The sequence below is a fragment of the Halichondria panicea genome, chromosome 17 (genome assembly GCF_963675165.1).
Source record: "Halichondria panicea chromosome 17, odHalPani1.1, whole genome shotgun sequence".
Classification (NCBI taxonomy): domain Eukaryota; kingdom Metazoa; phylum Porifera; class Demospongiae; order Suberitida; family Halichondriidae; genus Halichondria; species Halichondria panicea.
Genome location: NC_087393.1, coordinates 4,641,003 through 4,665,270, shown reverse-complemented (window position 1 = coordinate 4,665,270; position 24,268 = coordinate 4,641,003). Strand labels below are relative to the sequence as shown.

Sequence of the window (24,268 nt, the reverse complement as noted above, 5' to 3'; positions counted from 1 at the left end):
TCAATGCCTTTTATAAATAAAATTATTGAAGTCAAGGCTATTATAAGTCAATTGCGCGCATGCATAATTAAACATTATATGAATATGAACTGCATATAGTTTTGACAATTATATATATAGTCCTAAACTCGGACATAAATTATTATCTATGTCATACATACAATTGTACATACATAATTATATACGTACGTACAAACAATAATAACGTAATCTTACTTACGTATACAGTACACAAGATAGAGAGAATATAGAATCGCGAATAAAATGGAAGGAAACCTTTACCATTCCTATTACAATTGTATATACAATAATTATAACAATTATCATAGTAGTTTTATAGTCAGCTGGTTATTTACGTTTGCGATTAGTTCTTGTATGAAGTGGGGAGACATCAGCTACGTTTGATATCATACTGCTCGGCCATTCCACGATGATCCCTGTGCTCAATTTATTTTCCCCAAAAGCATCTTCAAACCAAGCTTCAGCACCAACTTGTACAACATCCACAACGGAAAGCGTTTCACAATCTTTTTGGCAAGGACGACCATGAATGGTTTTATGTACACCAGGAAGCACTGTACCTGTCGCAACAATACTTCCATCTCTGCCTTTCATAAAAATCGTACTGACGGTATCAGTGTTAGAAATAGCTTGATTGGACAAGATTCCAGAAGGTGTTGCTTTGGTTGTAGTTTTAGTGGTTGATTTCTTCACAGTGGAAATAACAGCTTTGGATGTAGTAGATGAGGTGGTGTTGATTGGGTTTACGTTTGTTGAGGTAACATTGAATGAGCTGGAATTTGTGTTGAGACTGGTTGTACTTGCCGAGGCTGCAGTGGCTGGGGTAGCAAATTGTTTCTTGGACAAGTCATCTGTAGTAATAATTAGAGAAACGAGGTGTACAGTTTGTCGTGCACACAAAGCAATCAGTTTTACATAATCAAATAATGGTATCTACATTACATTTACTTATAAAGCCTTACCATACAGAAAGTAGGAGCTGAAGGATGACAGGATTGCAGGGTGAGATTGAAGAAATTTTTCCCATCTGTGGTTCCCACACTTAAAACCTTTTTATCAACAAACATCATTGTAGCCATCTCACAACCAAGTGATTGCAGCAGATTGGCCTGTATAAGTGCACAAGGTAAATATAGCCACATGTTAGGGTTTAGTGTGTTGTCTACATTATAGGCATTATATCATTTATAAGCCCGCCTCATAGTAAAAGTAATTATTTCCTTAGCTCGCATAAATTGGACCTGTCGCAATATCATAATAATTATGTTCACAAAATTAATTTTAGGTGATAAAATACAATATTATATGTGCCGTCTACGTGCACATACAGTACTCACAACACCTACATCTCCCTGATGTCTCTTAGCAACCCGAACAATGAGCTGCCTCTTCTTTTCCGGCGTTAGTTCCTCCTCATCCTCCTCCTCATTGCTACCCTCAATATCGTTTGCTACTGCATTGTACTTACACACACACACACGCGCACGCACGCACGCACGCACGCACGCACGCACGCACGCACGCACGCACGCACGCACGCACGCACGCACACACACACACACACACACACACACTAATTAATGATCCCAGACTAAATAATTGGACAAAGCTAAAGCCATCTCATGTGTAACCAATACCGACTGCATGTACATGTTACAAATACAATTAAAGTCCATATAATACTAAGGCAGCGTGTATACACATAACCAATATTGACTGCAATCAATGCTACTACCAAGTAGTAGCTACATGTGTCAGGCTACAGCCTAAGAGTAACCAATGCTTGACTACAATCAATACTGCTAGTCTTTACAGCAGGTGATGTGTACAGGGTGAACTGTGAAAACATCTGTACCTTAATTAGCTGCAAGGGCTGATAAAGAGAAGAGGGCATGCAACTCACTATTAGTTTAATGTGCGAGCAAAACTGCATTCAATTTATTTTATAGCTATCTGCACACGTACTTTACACAAAATCAGAAGTAGTTTGTACTTTTCCAGTAAATTCCACCGCCCATGCACTTACAGTTTTTGCTCGCAAGCTGTTGCATGCCCTCTTCTATTTATTAACCCTTTATAATAAACTATGTTGACTCTACGATCAATATACTGGTAATTTACTCAACTCTCACGCAAATGCTAGTAAAAAGGCAGAGGTAAAACGCAATTAACTGGTCACGTGACCAAAATTGCTGTCCAAAGCGCAATGCTTACTTGGCAATTTTTTAGGATCTTTTTTGGACATAAGCAGACGGTAAGAGATGTAGAGAGTATTTGTATAGCTAGAAATTAATTGTATATAGGGGCTAGACGAAGTTTAATTACAAATGCATGTATTTGATGACAGCTTGTTAGTGACAATGTACATTTTTGACGTATAGGTATCAGATATGGACCACATACCTAAAAAGAAGTCTAAGGCATCCAAGGTAAAGCTACAAGCAAGCTCAAGACTCCTTAATTAAAAAGTCGACATAACTGTTACAACTTATCCCGATTTTTAATTAAAGTAATCCTATACACAATTACTTTCTAGCTATACAAATACTCTCTACATCTCTAAGTGACTGCTTATGTTCAAAAAAGATCCTAAAACAGTATATGCCAAGAAAGCATTGCGCTTTCTGCAATTTTGGTCACGTGACGTCAGCCTACAAGGTAACTAACCAGTTGACTATGATCAATACTGTTACTAAGCAACGTACATACAGACTAGCCGACTAGCAATGTGCACACAGTGACTAGCCTGACTATATCATACTGACTATAGAGCATATCGCATATAGCATGACCAGACTCAATTTTAGAGACTGCATGTATATCATCCTGATACCAATGTTGACAGGTCAATCTCACGTTTATAGTATTTAATGTCAAGCCAGTCTCAGTACAGCTTGTCGAGCATTCAGAGTATTCTGTCCACAACTGTGCATCCCTTCTTCAAATTTCCTCACAAGAAATTCTCTATTGTGATCACTGTTCGGGAAGTCATGATTCTACTGATCACTAGCACTACTCTCCACCTTGTACCAACCAGCTGCGTTGTCCAGTCCCCAGTACAGTGCAGTAGTACTACATGTAGTGCAGTGCAGTGCAAACCGTGTGGGTGTGGTATATCTTGAGTTCATAGGTCAAGTGATATGACTATAACCAGCCTTGACTACATGCAGTGCCAATGCTGACCATAAGACTACTATTAACCAGTGCTGACCCATGCAAATGGGGTGGATTGGTGATGCCACGCCCCCCAGTTTTTGATGAGATAGCCTATAGGCCCAGCCCACAGGTAGATCTATGGGGTTTTCCCTAACAGCACCTCTACAAGCAAACTGCTATATATACAAGCATTGAATTGTACAAGCGAACTACAAGCGATCTACAAGCTAATCATGAGAAAATGCAAGCGATTGCTGTTCTACATGATACTGGCAATTACCATATGCTTTCCACTTCTGCTCTATCAACTTTATTCAAGAGATAATCAGCATGGAATAAACAAAAGAATCAGTTCTCTCCCTATTGTGCAAAAAAAAATCTACTATGAGAATCAGCAAATGGACTCTCACATTGAAATTGTAATGGATACATCAAATTTGCAAACTTACACAAGCTCCGATCTTGCAACTGAACATGCAGAACAAGATCTCACAACTACGTTACCACGGCCAAGAGGAGTCGATCAGGTTTTGGAGAATGTACGAACATGTCTCAAAGCTACGAATATGACTGAAAGTGCAAATGAAGCCATTGCTTTGGCAAATGCTAAAGAATTTTATCAGCAGTACAGTAAAGTTATTCCGACGGAGTTTTTGTCCAACTATTCAAGTCATTGTTGGAAGATGAACTTCGACGTGGAAATATTTAAGAGATTGTTCTACAAAGGACAATTGGGAAAGTACCCCTTTAAAGGAATTGGAAGGGGAGAGCAACAAACACTCGAAGACCAAATAATGTCTCTGAAAGAAGTCTTCAAAGGAAACTTCTCATCTGATGTCATATGCTTACCCAACGTCTTCTTAGCTGGTTTCCCCAAATGTGGCTCAACGTATGGCTTTTGCTTTCTGCGGTCTTTACTTCATCTCAGCGCTGGCCTGCGAATGGGAGCTCTTACTGAAGTTGTCAAGGAACCACATTACTGGGTGAGAGTGAGAGTATCAAAGCATGTAAAAATGCCTAAGCCAACGGATCTTGCTGAGTATGTTTTAAACTTTTTACCAGGACTCTTCAAGATTAATGCGCTGAAAAATAAAGAAGTGGTTTTGATTGACGGAACACCCAATATGCTCTTTGACTCGCCACGATTTCATGTAAAACATTCAAACACTTCCAACTACTGCCTTCTGCCCTCAGCATTTCCAGAGCTGCTCCCTAAGTCCAAGTACATAGTTATTATGCGGAATCCACTTAAAATGCTCTATTCAGCTTTCTGGTTTTCATGCATCACCAAAGGTATAAAAGTACCAAGAAACGTTCAGTTGATAGGACCTGATCTCTTCCATGACCGAATAAAAGCAAAGATGGATCTCTTCAATGATTGTATGCGGGATCCAGACAATTTGGAGATCAGTATGCCCTGCAATCTTTATGATGATTCTGACTATGACTCTTGCATCAAGAAAAGACTACATTTACTTGACCAGTGTGTACATACGATTACATTCAATCTGTTTTCAAAGGAGCTACCAGAATGTGGTAGAAGTCGAGTGGAAATGGGCCTGTTTTACACGCATATTCGTAAGCTCCTCACTGTTGTGCCCAGGGATAAAGTGATGGCACTTACATTGGAACAACTAGTAAAGGAGCCGGAAGTCATTGCAGAACAGATGCTTAAGTTTCTCGGATATCCTTCACCTAAAAGTATTCTCAATCAAGTGAAGTTAATTACACACACTTGTACCAAGAACAGCCAAGAAACAATTCCGTACAAGCACGACCCTCAACTGAAAATGAGAGAAGATACAAAATCAATGATTCTGAAGTTTTACAAGCCATTTAATTCATTATTAGCTGGTTTGTTACAAGACAACAGGTTTTTATGGAATGATTAATATAAGGAAATGTACATTGTTAATCTATTAGCTAATCTATAATTACATATTCATAATTATGATGATATCAATAAAATATTGTGCTAATTAACGTGAAATTATACAACAAAAATCTCCACAATCTCAAGTGGAGTTCCTTCATTAGCGCTGTCCTCATCTGCACACAGACTCAATTTGACATTATCAGTGGTCGGCTGAGGGAGCTCCTTGCAGAACCATGGCGGATTGTTGAAATCACAGCAAGTACTGGTACCCCCACACCCCTCACCATCCCACAATGGATCAGCTTGGTAAAAAGTTCCACTATCAACTTCTGATTGGCTCCCAGTGTCACAAAAATAGTCTTGTCCGATAAAAGCAGGTAAGTTGTATGTGAACGTAGATTGTGATTTTATGCAGGGGCAAGACGAACGCTGGCCGTCTGAATTAACTTCATCTCTAGCACCTGCGAACGTCCAAATGTGTTTAGGAGGCTCTCCGTGTGTCAGACTAACTCCACCAACATAGAGGTCTTCAATTGTGTTACCCACATCGTAAGAACGAAATGCATCTGGTCTGTCAAACTGATAGCCAATCACTCTGCCAAAAACCCTTGAATATTCAATACCGAATGTAGAGAAGGTCGTTGACACACAACTCACTGTCCCGAGCTTTCCACAAAGACGAAAAGGAGCAGAGCCACGATTATACGTTGTGAATTCATTAGGACAAAAGTGGCTGGAGTTTCTCATATCAATGTATGCCACTCGCATTGATGCTACGTTGTTGCTACATTCCCTTGGAGTGGGGTCACAATACACTCTTGTGTCTGGCCTACCATTAGGCAACCTCACCCAGTAGTAATCTGGAGGGCGGTCTTGGCTAATATCACTGCAAGAACTGGCTGGGTTCAAAAAATGTCCAATTAAGAAAAAGGATGGTGAGGAAATATCTGCTGTGGTTGTCTGTTCAATAGTCTGCGAAGGTGTTGTGCTCTCAATAGTTGTCGTTGTGCTCGCAATGTTTGTTGTTATGCTCGCTATGGTTGTCGGATCCATGGTTGATGCTGTAGTACCGGCTGTTACAGGTTCAATAGTTGTCGGATCTATGGTTGATGCTGTAGTACCGGCTGTTACAGGTTCAATAGTTGTCGGATCTATGGTTGATGCTGTAGTACCGGCTGTTACAGGTTCAATAGTTGTCGTTATGCTTGCAATGGTTGTCGGATCCATGGTTGATGCTGTAGTACCGGCTGTTACATGTTCAGTAGAAGTTGTCGTTTTTGTATTTTGATCCACTGTTGTTGTATTTGGCTCACTGATTACAGAGGCTGAGGAGGTCTTGCTAGTATTTGTTGGTAATGTCTCTGGGGTGGAAGTGGTAGCGGTTTGTGTGGAAGGTTGAATGCTCACCTTAAGCAATCCTTGAAGAGTCTCAATGTCACTCCTTATCTGTTGCTGCATTACCAAAGCCCCTATGCTGAGTGAAACCGCAATCACCATGACCATCATTGATACAAGTAAAATCGTAACAAGGCAACTGCACCAACGCTTTCGATATTCATGAACATTTTCAGTTTCTGTAACAGTTCTCCATCCAGGGGGGTCTATTTGTCGTGGTACATCGTAGAAATTCTCAGATGAAATGACAGGTGACTCGTTGTAAGCATTGTTTCTTGAACAATCTATTAAGTCAGTTGTGGAGAATGGTCCAGGCCTATATGCTGGATTTTCCTGCATGCTGTATCTTTAACTACTGCTATGCAGTTTATAGGTAGCTGTGAAGTTTTATCAATTCCCCAAAGTATGCTAACAAGGTGCAACATTATTCCATTCATTAGATGGTGTGTTAATTAGATCTACACACCGTAAAGATCAACTCAAAATGAATGTGAACTCAATAATTATGCTCGGTCAAATTAATCTGGAAGTAAAAACGTTCACTCCTATCTCAAAAGTAATTCCTTTTTGCTCCACTGTAAAAATATAATTCAACAGGTAAACGTGAAAAAATAATGGTAACCACAAACATAATATATGCAGTCATGTATGGTTAGTAAATGAGACCTGTATGAATTTTGTCCACTAAAACCTATACTACAAACCAAATTAATACTACAAAAACATTACGGACAACTTAACAAGAACACTCTAAGCTGCTCTACACTAGTTGGTTTCTTGAGCCAGACAGGGTCTTCAGGAGGGAGCATACTGTAATCCCTCACTTCATTGTCTTCGTTAAAGTCTAACACATCTCTAATCTTGTCCCAGGTGTACTTCTTGGTCATGAAATCGAGTACAGGTCCTGGTGGGGATTCAACAGGAACTGAACATTCGGGGTTAGAGATCTCCATAGTAGGTTTGGTAACATCCTCACTTTGATCTTCTGTATTTAGAAGATCATCTTCTGAAATCGAGCTCTCGGCAATAGCTATAACTGGCACTTCAATTCGAATATCAGGCTGTATTTCAACTGGCCCTTCTTTTGTCTTAACAATTACATCGATTTCTTTTTCTTCAGTTTTCACGTCTGTTTCTGGTATTTCTTCCTTTGGTGTTTTTCCTTCAACCTCCCCAACTTGAGGTGTGCCTTCTGTTTCTTCAACAACGTTCTTAGCTGGTGAGTGGGCGGGGGAAGTGGTGACAGAGTGTGAGGGTGTGGATAGTTTACTGTCAATCGTGAGCGCGGGAGAATCAATGGATTTTCTCGAGAAGGTGGGTGAATCACACGGGGACTCGTTGAAATTAATGGGGCGCTTTGCAGTCAGAGGGGTGGCTGGTAGCGATCGAGAGGGTTGGAACGAAGCGAGGATGTCCAGAGTGTCCTGTTCAAAGTCATGTTCGGTGAGGGACATCGGACGAGAGGAGTGTGCTTCCGTGTGTGTGTGTTGTGTGAGGGGTGTGTGTGCGTCGCCCTGTGAGGGGGTGGGAGAAGGTGACCGATCCTTGCTTGGGCTGATTCGGAGTTTGTTGACTTTAGATTTTCTGTTTTTCTTCTTGGGGGCAATCTCAGGTTTGCTGGCAGGTCGACGAGGTTGTATTGCCAGTGCATGTTTGAACGATTCCCACCGCTTAGGTTTCTTAGCAACAGCCCTACAGAAATAGACACACACACAGTGAATACATAATTACTATTACAAAGGAAGCACATATTATATTATTACAGAGAGGTGATAAATACTGTGGGGGTAAACAACGACTCAGTGTAGTACTAGCAACATGTACTCAAAGGCTTACTGTTCTGTTCCTCCTTTGTTCTTTCTGATGACTCTCACCCACTGCACCATCTCATCCTTGCTTCGTGCGGCCTGACAAGTGTGTGTGTGTGTGGAAGGGAGGATCTAGTATCAACCTTACTTATATACAGTAACATGTACAGTAAGATCTTGTACACAGTTTACCAACTTGTATGTACAGTTTACCAACTTGTATATACATGTACAGTAAGATCTCGTACAAAGTTGTATACCTTCTACATGTATGTTGATGCACAGTAACAGTTTCTGAATGCCTTAGAGGCAGCATACAATGTCCTATATTATTTACCAGGTTTAGATTGAAACACGACGCAGCACGATAAGATACGTAGCTATGCATGCAATCACGCAATAACTTACCAGAAAATGTGACCTCTCAGTGGTACGAAGTTCAAACGCATGTCCAAACGTAGCAGCTGATGTGGCATCACAAAAGAAACACTGAAAGGAAAAGATAATAACACAAAATCTAATACGTATATCGCGAAGTATGTACCTACATTACATTATGAAAATAATTATTATTGGGAGGAAATATTTGTGATGATAATAAACTCCAGGCCTTCTTCAAAGACTAATCAAAGAGGTGTTTAGGTTCCTATACTGACCCTCTGCCAATGTCAACACAAGCACTAGTAGGCAGTGTATCCCACTAGAGCAGGCTTCCCAATACTCATCGTAGGAGGAAAGTAGGTTCCTATACTGACCCTCTGTCAATGTCAACACAAGCACTAGTACATGTAGGTGGTGTGTAGAGCAGGCTTCTCAATACTCATCTTAGAAGGAAAGTGATTTAGAGCAGTTACCCAAAGTAAACAGTTTTGATATAACTAGGGTGAAAGTCAATTTCAATTCATATAATACGTAATGACTAATACAAGGTACTGATTGCTTACTTTGGTCAAGTTGATCTCTCCTAAACAGTCCTTTTTCTGTGAAACAACAAAAAACATTAACTTACGTACAAGACAATAGGCATTGTGCATATCGAGCCTAGCTGAGCCTAGCAGCTAGTACAAGCATTTTATACGCTCTATAAAACGTTCAAGTTTTAAAAAGTGAATCTACCTAAGCCAAATAGTCGGACATTATGCAGTGCTAATGGCTTTGCAAAAAGAGACCTATACACAGTTACTTGTATGACACCACGATCCTTGCCAGGTCACAAAAGTTTGATCGCAAAATGTCAAAAGTTTTGCTGATTTGGCTCATTTGGAAAGGCTTTTCATTTGCGAAACATTGTAGTATTCCATTAATATAATCTCACCAACCGTGTGGTTCTTGTAGTAGTACATATGCGATCCTTGGATCTCAAAGTAGCGAGTATGCCATCCCTTCAATCTCTTGCCCATCTTTTGCAGGTTACCCCTAACCTGTACAGGCACTTCCGTGGGGCTCTCTGGTCTCACAGGTCCACCCTTGTGTGTGTGTGTGTGTGTGTGTGTGCATATGTGGGGGGTGGTGTGTGTGTGTGCGCGTATGTGGGGGGTGGTGTGTGTGTGTGTGTGTGTGTATGTGGGGGGTGGTGTGCGTGTGGGGTGGTGTGTGTGTGTGTGTGTGGGGGGGGTGGTGTGTGCGTGCGTGTGTGTGTGTGTGTGTGGGTGGAGGATACTAGCTATTAGACACGATGTCTGTACACATACTACACGTACGTACAACATTGTATGGTGTGTTGTGTTCTGATAGACTCACCTTCTGTGATGGCTTGGTGACCGGAGCAGAGGCTCTCCTAGGACTGACAGTTGCTGTGTCAGTGACAACAACCTCAGGGGGGACATAGCCAGAGTAGTCTCCTTGTATCTGTGCTTCTTTATAGGCCATTTCTCCCTCGGAATCTTCGGACTCACTCAAACAGACATTAACTCTCACAGGAACTATATCCATCCGTTCGTGTTGTGTATATACCGGTAGCTAGCTATTTATATGGCGACTATCGAACAACAAACAAACACTGTAATACATGTGCTGACTCAGCTTTCTTTGCGATCACCATTACTTCATTGCCATTGCCATGTGCTTTTTTTGTTGTTAATTAATACCATTTCTTTACATGTTGACTCATGTTCACTGGGACTCACTGTAGGAAATGAGTGGTTCCAAGAGAAGTGGTGCCACTATAAATAGGAAAGGTGTGCTTAAATTAATTTGATTCTTAAAAATCGGTGCTTGAATTATTTGTATATCTCGATTCTGTAGGTCACCTCCACGCTGGTGATCTCATTGCTTTAGGATCGAAATCTGGAGGTTCAAAGTCCACCCTCAGACACCCGGACCGAGATGACTTGAAACCGTCCAAGACAACGCCCTCCTCTGGTCCGTCAGCCTCCAGCGTACCTCCTCCAAAAAAGTTCAAAGGGACAACTTCGGAAAGTTCGGGGGGTGGGGGATTGTTTTCCGATCCAATTCGAGTCTCGCAAGTGGGCTCAAGCCAACCCTCGAAAACTGGCCCTGGAGCTATTAGCAAGACATTACAAGGGAGTTCCCCCTCCTTGAGTGGGGGTGGGGCACCTTATATCGAAGGTAAATATTTATAATAGCTTCAGAATTATAGAATTATGTAAACTTGCGTACACACGCAATAAAGTACACAACCAAAAAACAACAAATAAAGTGAATATTAATTGCATTCAGTATGACAACAATAGTCCAGAGTGAATTATAACTTTCAACACACATACTTGTTCACACAGTGCGACCAGGAGAGCTGCTCCCGGCAGTCAAGGAGGCTATGACCTCTGGCAATAGCTCCAAAGCCACCAAATTCCTAGCCGGCTCCCTCAGGCAACTGAAACTATCTCGGCTCAAACCAGACTCAACCCTCAATGCATCCCTCACGACAATCTCTAAAGATTTCCCGGAAATATTTTCCTCACCCGCTATTATAGAGGGACTCGTGGCTGTGCTAAAGAGAGAGACCTCCGTCATCTTCAAGGCCAAGAGCAATCCCTCGGTGTACATTTTGGTAGCTCAACTGTTGCTAGTAGCCCTCAGGGACTCGTCTGACTGGCCAGAATCTGTTGTTAAGGTATGCGTGCAGCATGTATAGATATAATTATATGTACAGTCATATAGTTTATTACCAACTTATATCTTGTGCATGCAGTAGATTATGAATAGATACTATTGAAAATTGATTATCCTCCTTGTACATGCTTATTTTAAGACCAGAAAACACAACCACGTTGAATTGGTTACATATAGTGTTGTAGTTACAAGTCTGTCAAATTTGTTGCTACTGTACTGTACTAATTCAGATAGTACTTTTATGTCTTGTTTTGTTGACAGGTGTATGTGGAGGATTCCCTTGGCGACCGTGTGTGGGTAGACCTTGAACCCTGCAAGAGCTTAGTGAACAACATCTGTACTCTTTTCCAAACACGGCCGACTACCACACCCAGTGTGCCCACGAGCAAGAGTGAGGGTGTGAAGAGTGTGAGTGGTGAGGGTGTGAAGAGTGAGGGTGGTGAGGAGGGTGGAGGTGTGGAAGAAGTGGAGAGTGAAAGACAGTCCTCAGTAGACGTTGAAGTCAAATCAAGGTCTGTTTATTTATTATAATATTCCTGTACTAGTCGTATTTCTGTACTAAACGCCTTGGTTGATTCTGCCAGTAGTCATAATGCTTGTCACCACGACTAAGCCATGCATGTCTAAGTATGAACGCTTTTATACTGTGAAACTGCGAAGGATTCCTGCTTCCCCTCTTTGCATGCAGCTAGCTCCTAATTAGCGAATACACACATTACCCATGTTCTTTACAGCCTCAAGGAAAGTTGTGCAATCCTGTGTGTGTACAATTGATGCAATCACATTTCTTTATGGCCATATAAGGAAAGATTTGTCTATGTACATGGTGTTTCTAATTTGTACACTTGGTGCAACTATTTCCCTTTAGTCTGGTATATAATTTGCAAAACCGCTGTCTCTTCAGATTCTCCCCTGTCACGTGTCGTACGCTGGGTACTCATGTGACCCAGCTGGTCAGTGAACAGCTGACTCGACACAACATGCCAGCTGACAATGTCTCTCGTAACCTGCTACGATTCCTCATCACAGCTGTTGGGTTCCCGGAGCTCCGCCTACTAGTGGCACAGAAGATTGACCATTGGATCCAAAATCCCAAGGTAGGTTTTGTGTGTTTATTTACCATGTCCCCATGGCTACATATTCATGCATCTGCTGGACACATTAGAATTATCTGAACACCATTAACTAGAAAGTCCAATATTCACTCCTCTCCTCCACTCCCTCCCCCACATTCCCTCCATTGCAGCTAGTGAAGTTGTGCTATGAGCTCCTGATGACGGTGGCCATCAACTGCCACCAGCACTCTCCAGAGGACCTCAACGTTATCGACGCCCTCCTCAATATCCGTCTCAAGACTAAATCAACTCAATTCGTGGCTTGTATGAAGTAAGTACAAGTTGAGATAAACAACTTTTAGACACCAGTCCATGATTCCACTCTACCTAAGCTTGTAAAAGAGCTATTTTTTACTGTTCAAATAGACCCTGGGTTTAATGCAGCATTGCATCCATTTTAAATGTTGGGTGATTCAGTTTCAACCATTTTCAGTTATAACTGACATAAATGTCTTCCACTGCATTCAGGGAGCTTATAGGGAGTCACCCTGGGAACCTAGCAACAGTGCTGAAGGGTGTGGTCAACAATGAGCTGGGTCAGTTCCGCACTCCCAGTAACATGGCACTCATCTCCATGATGATACACAGCTGGCCGGAGGAGGCAGCAAAGGTATGCAAAAAGATGTGTGTATACCCTACCTACATGTTCGTAGGTTGTATTTTCGAAAATTACCAAGGCACATTAATGGATACTGTGTGTTACCTTGCTTGAGGGTTATTCCTTCTTGTTTCAGCCATCTTTTGGAGAGACATTTAATTAACACATATATGTAATGTACGTAGCTACATGTCACACATGTTACTTTGTTTCGTACAGCTGTTAGGGACTGTGTTCCAGGAGTTCCTCACTCGTAAAGAGGACTACCTGCGAGCCCTGAGGGGGTTTCTGAGGGAGGTGGTTCGAGTCGTTCGCAACGAGTTCAACTTTGTAGTGTTTTCCCGAGCCCTCATGCAGGAGAGGAACGAGCAAGAGTTCTCCCTGCTGGAGCAGACGCACAAGGTGGGACTAACCTACATGTACTGTGTTGATCGTCATTATAAATTGTAGTTGTTCATGAGGTTAAAAAGCCTATTGCGTGTTGTGAATTGTTATTGGCAGTAGGTGTTCATGTTCTATATACTGTTATAGCTATACATAGTAATCATCATTTGTAGTTCACTTGACTTGAGTTTGGATCTGGCCACACCTTTGTCCTTATTATACATTTAGGCTTGTTTCATTTGTTGTTGGCTTGTTTTGCACGCTTATTACGTTATACACATAAATGCACTATGCGTACCTGCCCCCCCCCCCGCATCATTTGTTGCCTACCCTCAGGAAAGAGTCACCCTCACCACACACACACACACACACACACACCACATGTACACTAACGCATCATTTGCCGCCCCTCCTCAGGAAAGAGTCGCCCTCTCCATATCCGACCTCATAACCTGCTCGAGCATGCTCACTGCCAACATGCTTATTCGAGAGGCCTACAACGGCTACTCTAAGGGGGAGAAAGCCATGGTAACACAGTTGCAGGAATTTTTTAACTCTCTTGGTCTGATCCAGCGCGATGGGGTGTGGTGGATGCATACCATTGTCCCGAACATGTACCGCCCCCAACCAGTGGACTATAAGACTTGTCTCAAGAAGGTACTTTTCTTGGAGTCAGCCGATGCTTATTCTAACAAGGACAACTGGCCACCTGAAGCAGATCGAAAGTGAGTCAAAATTGTAACTTTTTAAGGCGCTGTAAACGTATTTAAAGGAGCACAAGCCAGCCCTTAGATTTATACATGAACTTAATCGTACCTTAACATCATCCACACACACACACACACATCTTCGTCACATACGCTCAGTCTGATCCACCACCTGATGACAGAGGCCTCGCTGAAGGAGGACACTCTGATGAGAGTGCTGGTGATAGGACTCACCAGAGAACTGCCTCTAGCGCCTGCAGATGCCATGGATATTGCCGACAAGCTGGTTGCCAGGGCAGCCAACGCACACACTGAAGGTACGGCGTATGTAGTTATTACATGGCAATGAGTGCCACAAGCAGTTTATTGGCACGCAGTAAATAGTGCGGGAGAACTGAATAGTACTATGGGCTTCATAAAATCAGTGAAATTGAATACACGGAATTCAAGTTATGGCAGCTGAAAGAGTCACTGAACCATTGACTAAACGGAGGGAGGGGGGGTAGCAGTTGAATATCTTTCAACAGCCGTACCTTTAGTATCATCATTGATCAAATTAATATTTTTCTGAAAACTATTTTTAGCGAGCTTGTATATTGAAATCTTATGCATTTTTACGGTTAAAAATGTCGCGGCTTGGTTGAAATCCACGGAAATAGTAGCTCTCTAAAATCGCCCGCTATACAGTATCAAATAACTGGCACACTGTTCTAAGGTCAAAATGCTGCAATGGGTCTTATAACTTGCTGCGTGTTTGTTGGGTGTTGTGTGAGTAGCTGATACAGTTTACTCAAGTAGACAGCCTAACTCTATATAATATATACCCCTAGCTGTTTTTTGAATGCCTACAGTTTGGGTTTGAAAGATGTACGTATTCTACAGCTGTTACCCCACCCCCTCCCCACACACACAGATATACCGCGGCTACCCTACATAGAGAGAAAGGAACTGTACAGTGCCATATTTGACATCAGTGCGTACAGACCTCCAGCGAACATACAGCTGCCTGACAACTACCAGCCCCCCTCACTGGCCATATCCAAGCTCTACTGGAAGGGGTGGATTCTGCTACTTGTGTTGGCCGCCTTCAACCCCAAGACCATCGGAGCCATCGGTTGGAACGAGCATCCCATGCTTAGAAGTGAGTGCTTGTAGCTTCTAGTATACATCCCATAATACACATTAGAGGAAGATGCTTGTATCATCTGGTATACGTAAAAGTCATAGCTTGCACCAATTGAGCCCTTTTCCCAGAGCTTGTCACTTACATTATTACAACTGCGTCTAGCACGTTGGATAGTTCATGGTTCATGGGTCACCCTACAGTAAAAAAGTAAATGTTTCTACCCATTGTAATTTCACCAAGGTTGAAGGTGAAGTTATGTTAGGCTTATTAAAGAGCGTGTAACAAATCTTTCAAAGTGCTACAAGTACTATGAGTGATAGGCTAATTTCTCTTTCAGTATTTCCACAATAAAGATAATTGTATAACTATGGATATACTGTTACCACCCTTGTCCAGGCCTGATGGAAATGGTGATGACCAATACGTACACATTTCCCACGTCCATGAGTCTCTCGGAGGGGGAGGGGGGCGTGGCAGAGTCACGGGAGAACGTCCTCATTAAAGAGGCCCAGGTGTTGAAGAGAGAGAAAGAGGGCATCTTGGAGTACGAGAATCACCTTGCATCTTCTTCAGCGGGTGCTGCCACCATTACCGAGGGCAACAGTTATCTATTGAATCAGCTCACACAGCTCAGTCCAAAGTGAGTATGGCCGGAGATGGGTGTGGTGTGTGGTATGGTGGGTGTGGTATGGTGGGTGTGGTGTGTGTGCATTGTTACATGCCTGTGTTGCAATATCGTTTCGTATAATTGTCTTAATTAAGATAGGACTGTGTACTGTGTGCCGTACTGCACATAAGAGACCCTTGCCCTTACTTAACCCCCACCCCCGCACACACACACACACACACAGAGGACCCGCTCGCCGCATACCCCCGCCAGTCATCGAGCTCATAAAGACGGTAAACCGCACCCTCCGTCTCGGCAACACCCTCTGCCTCTCACGCTCACCCGACTTCCTGTTGGACATAATAAGAAGACAGGGAACAATGGAGTCCATGAAATGGCTGACTGATCTTGTGGAGGGCAGCCATAGTTCCCTTGAGGTGCTGCCTGTGCCGTGTCTCTGTGAGTTTCTGATGGCCGGATACCAGGACAAGAGCGGAGGAGGGGGTGGGCTGGACTCGGGAGAATCTGATTCGCTGTCTCATCGTACGCATTACAAGAGGAAGAAATCGGCCAAAGATAAGGTTAGAGTAACTACTAGCTGTATAGGGTAATTTCGTTGGTGCACATTTTTGTCCCCTAATTTTTTGTACAGCTCAGAATGGTGGCGTAGGACTTAATAATTTCGTAGTTTTGATTTTCAAACAAATTTTCGTGCACCATACGAAGTAGCCTCGATTCCAGCTGCGAAGAGAAAGGCGGCCTGGTATGCCTTGTATGCGCATATGCGTACATTACCCCAAAAAGGGGGGTAATCCGTGTATTTGTGGATACTGTCAGTAAAATAAACCGTATACTATTTGTATTCTGAAGTTACAGTCCGTTACATAGAACTTATTTGTGCAAAGATGACTGAGTTCTTACGCCCTTTATTGTATCAAGCAAAATCTCTACTTAACGACACCCTACACTGTAAGGCTACAGATGTTATAGGAAAGGCATGATGTGTTCCTGTGGGTCCTCTGATGAGGCTGTGGTAATATGGACCAGGCAAGTCTTCTGTTACCAAATCTTGCCTTTATGTTCGACAAGAAGTCATTGCTGAAGATAAAGAAGCTAATGATCACTCCTGAAAACTTTTAATAAGCTGTAACTCGACACTCAGGAAGTTATTCACTCAAGATCTACTGATGTATTAAAAAGTCCACCACTCTTCCTAGCTGGCAGCTCTAGCTGTCTGGGAGGCCTTCTTGAACTGTCTCTTTGATAAACAGAGCTAGAAGAAGCAACACTGCTGCATAATTATTCTACTTTGATTAGTGTCTCTGAAAGCTAGCTGCCATTGTGGTCACATTGTCATACGTTTTTGTAACTTTGTCCATTTTTTTACAATTTGTATGATGAAATTGCTGTCAATATTTCACGCATGCGCATGCAAGGTATACCAGGCCGCCTTTCTCTTTGCGGCTGGAATCGAGGCTATACGTACAAACATAATCCACTATTATTATGGTATGACTTTACAATAAAGGGAAATTCCCTTTATAGGCAGCAGATTAATGGATTAACGAATCATTTCACAATTAATATACAATAGTGGAAAAATGTGGGCATTTTTTACACGAGTAATAATTTGCCGTTCATATAGACAATAATTATGGTACTGTAACAATAGTAACTATGCACTGGACGAGTTCTTTTCTGGATAGTCGTTCTCTGGGTTCATATGCCTGTTGCTCTTTATGACCAGACAAATACAGCCGACCAGTATTGGTAGTGCCACGAGTAGCATTAGTAGCATTATCACGACTGCTAGGAGACCCATGTTCGTAACCAACAAGTGAGTGTCGGGTGTGGTTGTTAGGTCCGCTTCTGCTGACTCAACAGAAGTAGAGCAATTGATACAAGCTGTAGATATATGAGAAATGTGCAGTAAGGATACTGTTGTAAACGGGAGGGAGGGGGGGTACCATGATTTAATTGTTAAACATTGACACTGTAAAGGTGGGGTTAGGGGAAGACAGTGACCAGGGATGTGCCCACACTGGTCTGCATGTGATGGTTGCATATGGCACTAACCACCTATGGACAAAATAGTTACCTCTTAGCCTTAGTTAGTTTACTACATAATATAGAAATGTTAAATGAATTGAGATTTAAAATTGAAGTAGTCACCACTTCGAAATACTGGGCCCATCACTGCATGCATGACTTGTTGCCGATTATTCAGCCTGTGTGTGTGCGTGCAGTACATGTCTATATGATGTGCACTTGCCTCCATTGATGCATAATGTAGTGGCTGCTTGTGTTAATAGAAACAGTAGAGCACTTAGTTGAAACATTTTTGCAGAGAAGTGTTTTCTTGACTTGTTTTAATAGCTACTGCTCTGACATGTGATACTATAGCTAGGTGATAACTAGGGTGGAGACAGGACTAGCAAGAGCTCATTCTTGGCAGCTAGTATGTGTAAATGGATTTATAAATAATGCTTTATATTCCTAAAACAATTTACAGTTTGTTTATTATTGTGTCTGCACACTGTTAAAACAGGGGTGTATATGTACACCCCAAAATGGGTATCACATACGCTTTAAAAACTACCCCCTAGGGTGTAAACTACATGCTCAATATTTACACCTTTAAGGTGTATATATCTCTGTATAGGGTGTATAGTATGCATAAAACATGCATTCACCATTCAAATTAGCCTCCTTCGCAGCCTCTCCTTTTTCTGTTCTTTGTCACAGAAGAGAAATATTGGAGGAACAAAGAAAGAAAGAAGGAAGCAACTAAGAAAAAGGAGAGCCTGCCTTGCTAAGTCGCGTGATCCCCTACTGACGTAGACAAATTTTAACGAGCGTGGGCGAGAGAAAACCTCAATAACTGTCCTCCCACACAGTACTTGGAGCGCATTTACCAGGAACATAATCTGTTATGAACAGTACAGTACAGTGCAGTAGAGTCAGCCTTCGTGAGACCTTTAGTCAGTAGAGGAAGTATGAAAGACTAGAGTAGAGTAGACTATACTGCTGTAATAATTATATCTACTAATCAAGTGGGTCTGTTCTGAACTCAGGAAAAAAAACTGAGCTAAATTTAGATATTTAGTCTCTTTAGTCTTTACTAGGTAAGCCCTCGTCTACGATGTTGATTCTGGCTTACTATCTACGATGCTAACAGCTTTTATTTAGAGTTTGCAATGCGTAGGCATGCTGTAGCTTTTTGCTCTGTCAGGCTCCGCCCAGCTAGTGATTGCCCACGTTCATTTTCACTCGTCTACCACTCGTCTACCGTCACGCGACTTAGCAAGGCAGGCTCTCCTTTTTCTTAGTCTCTTCCTTCTTTCTTTCTTTGTTCCTCCAATTAGTCCCGTATTTTATCTTATTGAACTATGACAAAGAACAGAAAAAGGAGAGGCTGCGAAGGAGGCTACATTCAAATAGTCCTATTCGTTTAAGAGACCAGCTAGCTCACTGACAGTTGACAAACACTCTCTGGGACAAAAACCATTGTGTAGCTCTTACTTCAATATTTCATAAACTTTCTTTATTTAGAATAATAGCGCATGCATTGCAGAATGCAGAGGCTGCAAAAACACATTGATTTTACAATGACTTCAATGTAAAAGGGTGTGCCAGCTCAGCACAATTTTACTGCGGAAGCTATACAGGAAGTAGTTAGTGGGCGTTCAAATAGCAATCAAAATTCCAGGCTCTTAAACGAATAGGACTATTGATCACAGCTGTATCAAGTTAAAACACATCCACAAAAGTATAGCAGCAAAGAAACAAAACATCATAGCAGCACTAAAATGAGATTATAATTATACATGTGCCAAAGGGTTCAATTTTGTTCGTTGAGTCCAAAGAATACACTTAGCTCGCACGTTGGCTCTTGTTCAACATCACATAGAAAATACAGTCTGTACTGGTCTGGCACAAAGATTGTCTGAATTCTGCACAGAAAACAAAACACCAAGTCACAAGCATACAGTACATGGAGAATGTTAATTTTTACCGAACAAACGTTTGACGCATTCACATAATTATTATAAGAGCAACACACAACCTTAACCGATTCCCCGCGGTTGACGCAAATTTGCGTCATTAAGGAATAAGCTGTTAACTGCGGATGACGCATATTTGCGTCAACCGCACATTACTCTTGCGCAGACAACCATGTGGCACTGCTGTTTATCAATAAAGTGGATGGATCAAGGCGTGGTTTATATATTCGATTATCCGGCATATTCACTTATCCGGCCTGCTTCTGGAACCAAGGTGTCCGGATAATCAAGGTTCTACTGTATGTATAAGTTTGGTCAAATTTAGCTACTATAATTACGCTAATTAATCATTGTACGTAGGTATGATTCATTTATTGTCATATGAATGAATTTCCTCGGTGTTATGATGATCTGTAGTGCTGCCGGTCTTGTCAGCTGTTGTCGTAATATCGTTGCAGCTAGGAGTGTCATTAGCGTAACAGTATGTGTAGTCTGAGGTCGAATTGGTCTCTGTAAACATTCCGTATGCCTTGTTCTTTGCTGTTGATGTTGGATCAACTTCAACTGGTGTACTGGCTTCTGAATGTACGTGTATGGGTACCATATTTACTTCCTCTGTTTGTACTACTGTAATTGCTTCATCGTGTTGCCTAGGGGCTCTCTGAGCTTGATTATTTCTTCTACGACTTTTATTAATCTTTGTAGCTGCAAACAGCACTAGTAAAAAACGAGTATGACGACTGTTGTTGCTGCTATCGTTACATACAGCCCCACTGCATACGCTGGTAGTGGTTCTGTGGGTGTGGTAGTAGAAGCTTGTAGTGGGGGTGTGGTAGATGGGACGGCAATAGAAATACGCTGACAATTGGTAGTTGCTAAAATAAAGCAATTGTTGTAAAAGTGATATGTTAAAAACGTTATTAACTTACAAACTGTTGCCGTGATGAGAGGAGCTCGATTGGTTGAACTGGAGAGCACCCTCTTTGGGCCAACGGGGAATGGACAATCTGTAGGACCTTTATTATAGCTGCCTGTAACATACCAAACAGCTTCACTTTTGTAAGTAGAATCAGGTGCAAACTGGATTCCGTCGTGGTTGCTATCCCTCATGTGGCTACTCTCCAGATAGAACCCGACCACATCTCCTGGTTGCACCTCAATCCTCTCACTCTCTAGTGGTATCCCAGTCACTATTCCTCTGTCAGCACTTCTATCATCAGCAAGTGGAATGGATGGGAAATGGTTAGTACCTTGCATAGTGTAGCAGCCATCAGTGTCCACGGGTGAGGGAGAGTTGGGTCTCCACACTTGGAAAGAGATGGTGTAAGGTTGATCTTTAAAGTGAGCACCACCACTCCCCTCTACAAAGGCTCTCCACTCAGTGACCACTCCATAGCAGTCGAACCTGTAGCTAGTGATGATAGCCTGGATGGGGTTCTCCATGAAACGATGAGCCATCATACCGTGCGGTCTGATAAATATTGGTAGAGGTCTAGTGCCGTTGCTAGCAAGAAGATGCTCCTCACCTGCAGACAATTATAGCGTGTAACCTTTAGCTGTGCTTACGTACTATAACAATGTTACTTACCTTTAATGCCTGAGCAAAACAGTATCATAAGTAGAAGCATCATTTTTGACTATTTGAAGCTATAGGTAAATATTCAAAAGCTTGCATTTTATACTTCTGCAGTCAGTTGAAGGGATGTGTATGTACGTGCAGTGTACCACTAATTCCATATTAGATTTGTGCTTTGTACATGCATTAGGGCATGCACCGACAACCAATTTGTTTGTCTATACCACCTACGTATAACGATTTGTTAGCCTCACCCTGAAAACAGATGCCATAAAAGGGTTATCTTCGCACTAACTGTCCCCCTCATTAGTTATATAACTTGTGTAATTGCTAAGTACACATAAACTTCCGGCTCACCTTGACAACAAGTGCGCCATATAAAGTGTTATTTATCTTCCTGCTAAATATTCCCCTCATTAAGTTACGTTAACTTGTGTATATTTTGCTCAGTATGCGTGTACTAGCTGGTAACAGTTTTAGTTTGATGTGTTTTGCCAATAAACCATAAAAAAGTTATAGACACTCTGTCTGCATGCAGATAGCACTGCATGTTTAAATATTCAATGCATGACTATAAACCTTCCGGAATTGTCAATGTCTTCGCACCCAATCTGTAGTTCATGCAGAAACTATGCTTAATAACAATTATGTACATGTTTCTTATGCAATCTGTCGTAACTATTGTGTTACACCTGCATGCATGCGTTTAATATAGTACTGTCAATCTTGACAATCATAATTATTTGATACTCTTATAATTTATGGGATGCATGCAATTTGACTTATATGGGTCATTACTCTGTTCGTGTCACACAAAGTATTGTACAAAATTGAAATCACATGTTAGGAATTTCAGGAGCTCCTACATACTCATAATTGTCCACATCTTCCGCATCTGTGACTGTATCTCTGGTCACAGCATAAGCTTCGTTTCTTATCATTGCCATTTCTGCTGTCCTACTCAATTTGTTAGCGCCAGTTGCAACCTCAACATCTGTGGCTGTCTCTTTGGTCACAGCATAAGCTTCATTTGCTTTCATTACAGATTTTTCTGTCTCGTCCTCATTCTCGTAATAGTTTGTGTCATCACTGACTGTTGTTAGGTAGGCTGGGTTTTGTGTGGCTGCAATAGTCAAGTCTGTCTCGTCCATGTAGTCATAAGAGTGGTTGTCAGGTGACATAGCTTCTTCCCCCATCTGGCCATATGCTTCGTTCTCGTCTGTTATTGGGTCCATTTTCACTTCTTGATTGTTAGGAACTGCATAATGTAAACTATGAATACTGATGTACGTATAAGATGCATGTGCAGTTTAATAAGTCGTTAACACACCTGATCGAGATATTACTTTGGTCACTGTCAATAATGCAGCACAGATTACTATTAGCATCACTGGTAGCACTATCCACGCATACACTGTATTATCTGTTGCACGAGCAGGATTTGTGTCGGTAGTAGCAGGAAGTGGAGATGTTGAGGGTGTGGGGGTGGGGGTGTGTCCTTCCAGTTATAGGACAGGCAGCAGTTGCTATAATTATATAAAAAGGTATAAATTCCATAACATTGCTTGTGTTGTAATGAACTCACAAACAGTTGCTGTGATGAGTGGAGCTAGGTTAGTGGAGGAACTGAGTAGACCAGATGTGCCGACAGGATACATGCAAGTTGCCTCAGGGCGAGGAGTCAGTGAACCAGTAGCAAACCAAACTGTCTCATCAGTGTACAGATTTGCATCTCTAGCAAACTGGATACCATCATCAATTCTTATACTACTCTCCAGATAGAACCCGACCACATCTCCTGGTTGGACCTCAATCCTCTCACTCTCTAGTGGTACCCCAGTCACTATTCCTCTGTCATCAGTGCCACGATCACCAAGTGAGATTGGTGAGAAATAGTTAGTGCCTTGCATAGTGTAGCAGCCATCAGTGTCCATGGGTGAGGGGGAGTTGGGTCTCCACACTTGGAAGAAGATGGTATAGGACTGATCAGTAAACTTCTCCACTAAGGCTCTCCACTCAGTCACCACTCCACAGCAGTCGAACCTGTAGCTAGTGATGATGACCTGGATTGGGTTGTCTCTAAACCGTGGCTCTAGCCCACCTCCTGGTCTGACAAAGTTTGGTAGATCCCTGTTACCATTAGTTGCACAAAGACATTGCTGAGCTATAGTACATCATATTTAACAATGCACACTGACACAATTTTAGTCCACCTACCATTAGTCTGACAGTAGAGCAAAGCCAGTAAGCAGATGATGTAGTGCATCTTATTCAACAGCTCTCTACCAGTAGCATGACCACCTTGATAATGCTGGTACATGTGTATACTATAGTGCATGTACACACAATGTGGACAATAGTTATTACACTAGTTGGTTTAGTTTCGGTGTTTGATTGTCTTTTGTCAATCTCTCACGCTAATTGTGCCTTATAATTTATAGCCACACTCATAATTACAGAATCCATCTACTATAGTATCTCAAATATACTCTGTAGATCAAATCCTATGGAATACATTTGTATAGTATCGCTTACAAGGCATGCTTACAATCTAAAACACACATACCTAGTTATAATTATGTCAGTGTTATTTAGCAGTCATAATCATATGAGTATACCATCACCATTACGGAAAGTGCCTAAATTTGGCCCAATTAACAGATATTGCATGTTTCTGCCTTTGTCTCTTTCTTGTCAATTAGCTCTATTTTCGACGTACGAATTATGAGGCACGATAAATTATCAGTGTGACTATAATAATTTTATTATTATAATATTTTGCGAGTGAGGCAAATCAGCAGAAATTTGAGACCTTGTGATCAT

At 41.8% G+C, this 24,268-nt stretch overlaps 5 protein-coding genes and 1 long non-coding RNA gene across 11 annotated transcripts in view; 2 read left to right on the top strand and 4 right to left on the bottom strand.

The window, feature by feature from the left end:
• Positions 1 to 96: 96 nt before the first annotated feature.
• On the bottom strand, positions 97 to 3,112 carry LOC135351074 (uncharacterized). Its single transcript, XR_010399362.1, has 3 exons — positions 1,368 to 3,112; positions 984 to 1,130; positions 97 to 872 (listed from the first exon to the last, which is right to left on the bottom strand). It is a non-coding gene; the product is annotated as an uncharacterized LOC135351074 (long non-coding RNA).
• A 209-nt stretch (positions 3,113 to 3,321) lies between these two features.
• On the top strand, positions 3,322 to 5,138 carry LOC135350846 (carbohydrate sulfotransferase 15-like). Its single transcript, XM_064549688.1, has one exon. It carries the CDS (start codon positions 3,411 to 3,413, stop codon positions 5,067 to 5,069), a length of 1,659 nt encoding a protein of 552 aa, XP_064405758.1. The 5' UTR covers positions 3,322 to 3,410; the 3' UTR covers positions 5,070 to 5,138.
• A 1,908-nt stretch (positions 5,139 to 7,046) lies between these two features.
• Positions 7,047 to 10,317, bottom strand: LOC135351297 (pleckstrin homology domain-containing family A member 4-like). Its single transcript, XM_064550267.1, has 6 exons — positions 9,997 to 10,317; positions 9,576 to 9,722; positions 9,201 to 9,236; positions 8,665 to 8,745; positions 8,285 to 8,355; positions 7,047 to 8,140 (listed from the first exon to the last, which is right to left on the bottom strand). Exons 1-6 carry the CDS (start codon positions 10,186 to 10,188, stop codon positions 7,174 to 7,176), a joined length of 1,494 nt encoding a protein of 497 aa, XP_064406337.1. The 5' UTR covers positions 10,189 to 10,317; the 3' UTR covers positions 7,047 to 7,173.
• The window catches only part of LOC135351292 (integrator complex subunit 1-like), a 62,107-nt gene continuing 48,122 nt past the window's right edge, over positions 10,284 to 24,268 (top strand). The window contains exons 1-13 of the mRNA XM_064550263.1: positions 10,284 to 10,433; positions 10,501 to 10,824; positions 10,995 to 11,329; positions 11,590 to 11,840; positions 12,233 to 12,425; positions 12,575 to 12,714; positions 12,912 to 13,053; positions 13,261 to 13,443; positions 13,843 to 14,150; positions 14,292 to 14,449; positions 15,046 to 15,273; positions 15,655 to 15,898; positions 16,110 to 16,446. Coding sequence (XP_064406333.1) covers positions 10,391 to 10,433; positions 10,501 to 10,824; positions 10,995 to 11,329; positions 11,590 to 11,840; positions 12,233 to 12,425; positions 12,575 to 12,714; positions 12,912 to 13,053; positions 13,261 to 13,443; positions 13,843 to 14,150; positions 14,292 to 14,449; positions 15,046 to 15,273; positions 15,655 to 15,898; positions 16,110 to 16,446 — 2,886 coding nt within the window. The 5' untranslated portion in view covers positions 10,284 to 10,390. The remainder of the gene's footprint in view (positions 10,434 to 10,500; positions 10,825 to 10,994; positions 11,330 to 11,589; positions 11,841 to 12,232; positions 12,426 to 12,574; positions 12,715 to 12,911; positions 13,054 to 13,260; positions 13,444 to 13,842; positions 14,151 to 14,291; positions 14,450 to 15,045; positions 15,274 to 15,654; positions 15,899 to 16,109; positions 16,447 to 24,268) is intronic.
• Positions 19,600 to 21,588, bottom strand: LOC135351301 (uncharacterized). 4 transcript variants are annotated; one of them, XM_064550276.1, is made up of 4 exons: positions 21,458 to 21,588; positions 20,925 to 21,395; positions 20,799 to 20,876; positions 19,600 to 20,744 (listed from the first exon to the last, which is right to left on the bottom strand). In XM_064550276.1, exons 1-4 carry the CDS (start codon positions 21,498 to 21,500, stop codon positions 20,587 to 20,589), a joined length of 750 nt encoding a protein of 249 aa, XP_064406346.1. In that variant the 5' UTR covers positions 21,501 to 21,588; the 3' UTR covers positions 19,600 to 20,586. The 4 variants fall into 4 exon arrangements, with proteins under 4 accessions (XP_064406346.1, XP_064406345.1, XP_064406347.1 ...); XM_064550275.1 differs by having other exon boundaries at positions 20,799 to 21,395; XM_064550277.1 differs by having other exon boundaries at positions 19,600 to 19,818; positions 20,799 to 21,395.
• LOC135351302 (uncharacterized) lies at positions 22,056 to 23,753 on the bottom strand. 3 transcript variants are annotated; one of them, XR_010399428.1, is made up of 4 exons: positions 23,663 to 23,753; positions 23,031 to 23,609; positions 22,776 to 22,971; positions 22,056 to 22,717 (listed from the first exon to the last, which is right to left on the bottom strand). XR_010399428.1 is itself a non-coding variant. In XM_064550278.1 (3 exons), the coding sequence occupies exons 1-3, from the start codon at positions 23,709 to 23,711 to the stop codon at positions 22,865 to 22,867; spliced, it is 735 nt and encodes a 244-aa protein (XP_064406348.1). In that variant the 5' UTR covers positions 23,712 to 23,753; the 3' UTR covers positions 22,056 to 22,864. The 3 variants fall into 3 exon arrangements, 1 of the variants encoding a protein (XP_064406348.1); XR_010399427.1 differs by having other exon boundaries at positions 22,056 to 22,703; XM_064550278.1 differs by having other exon boundaries at positions 22,056 to 22,971.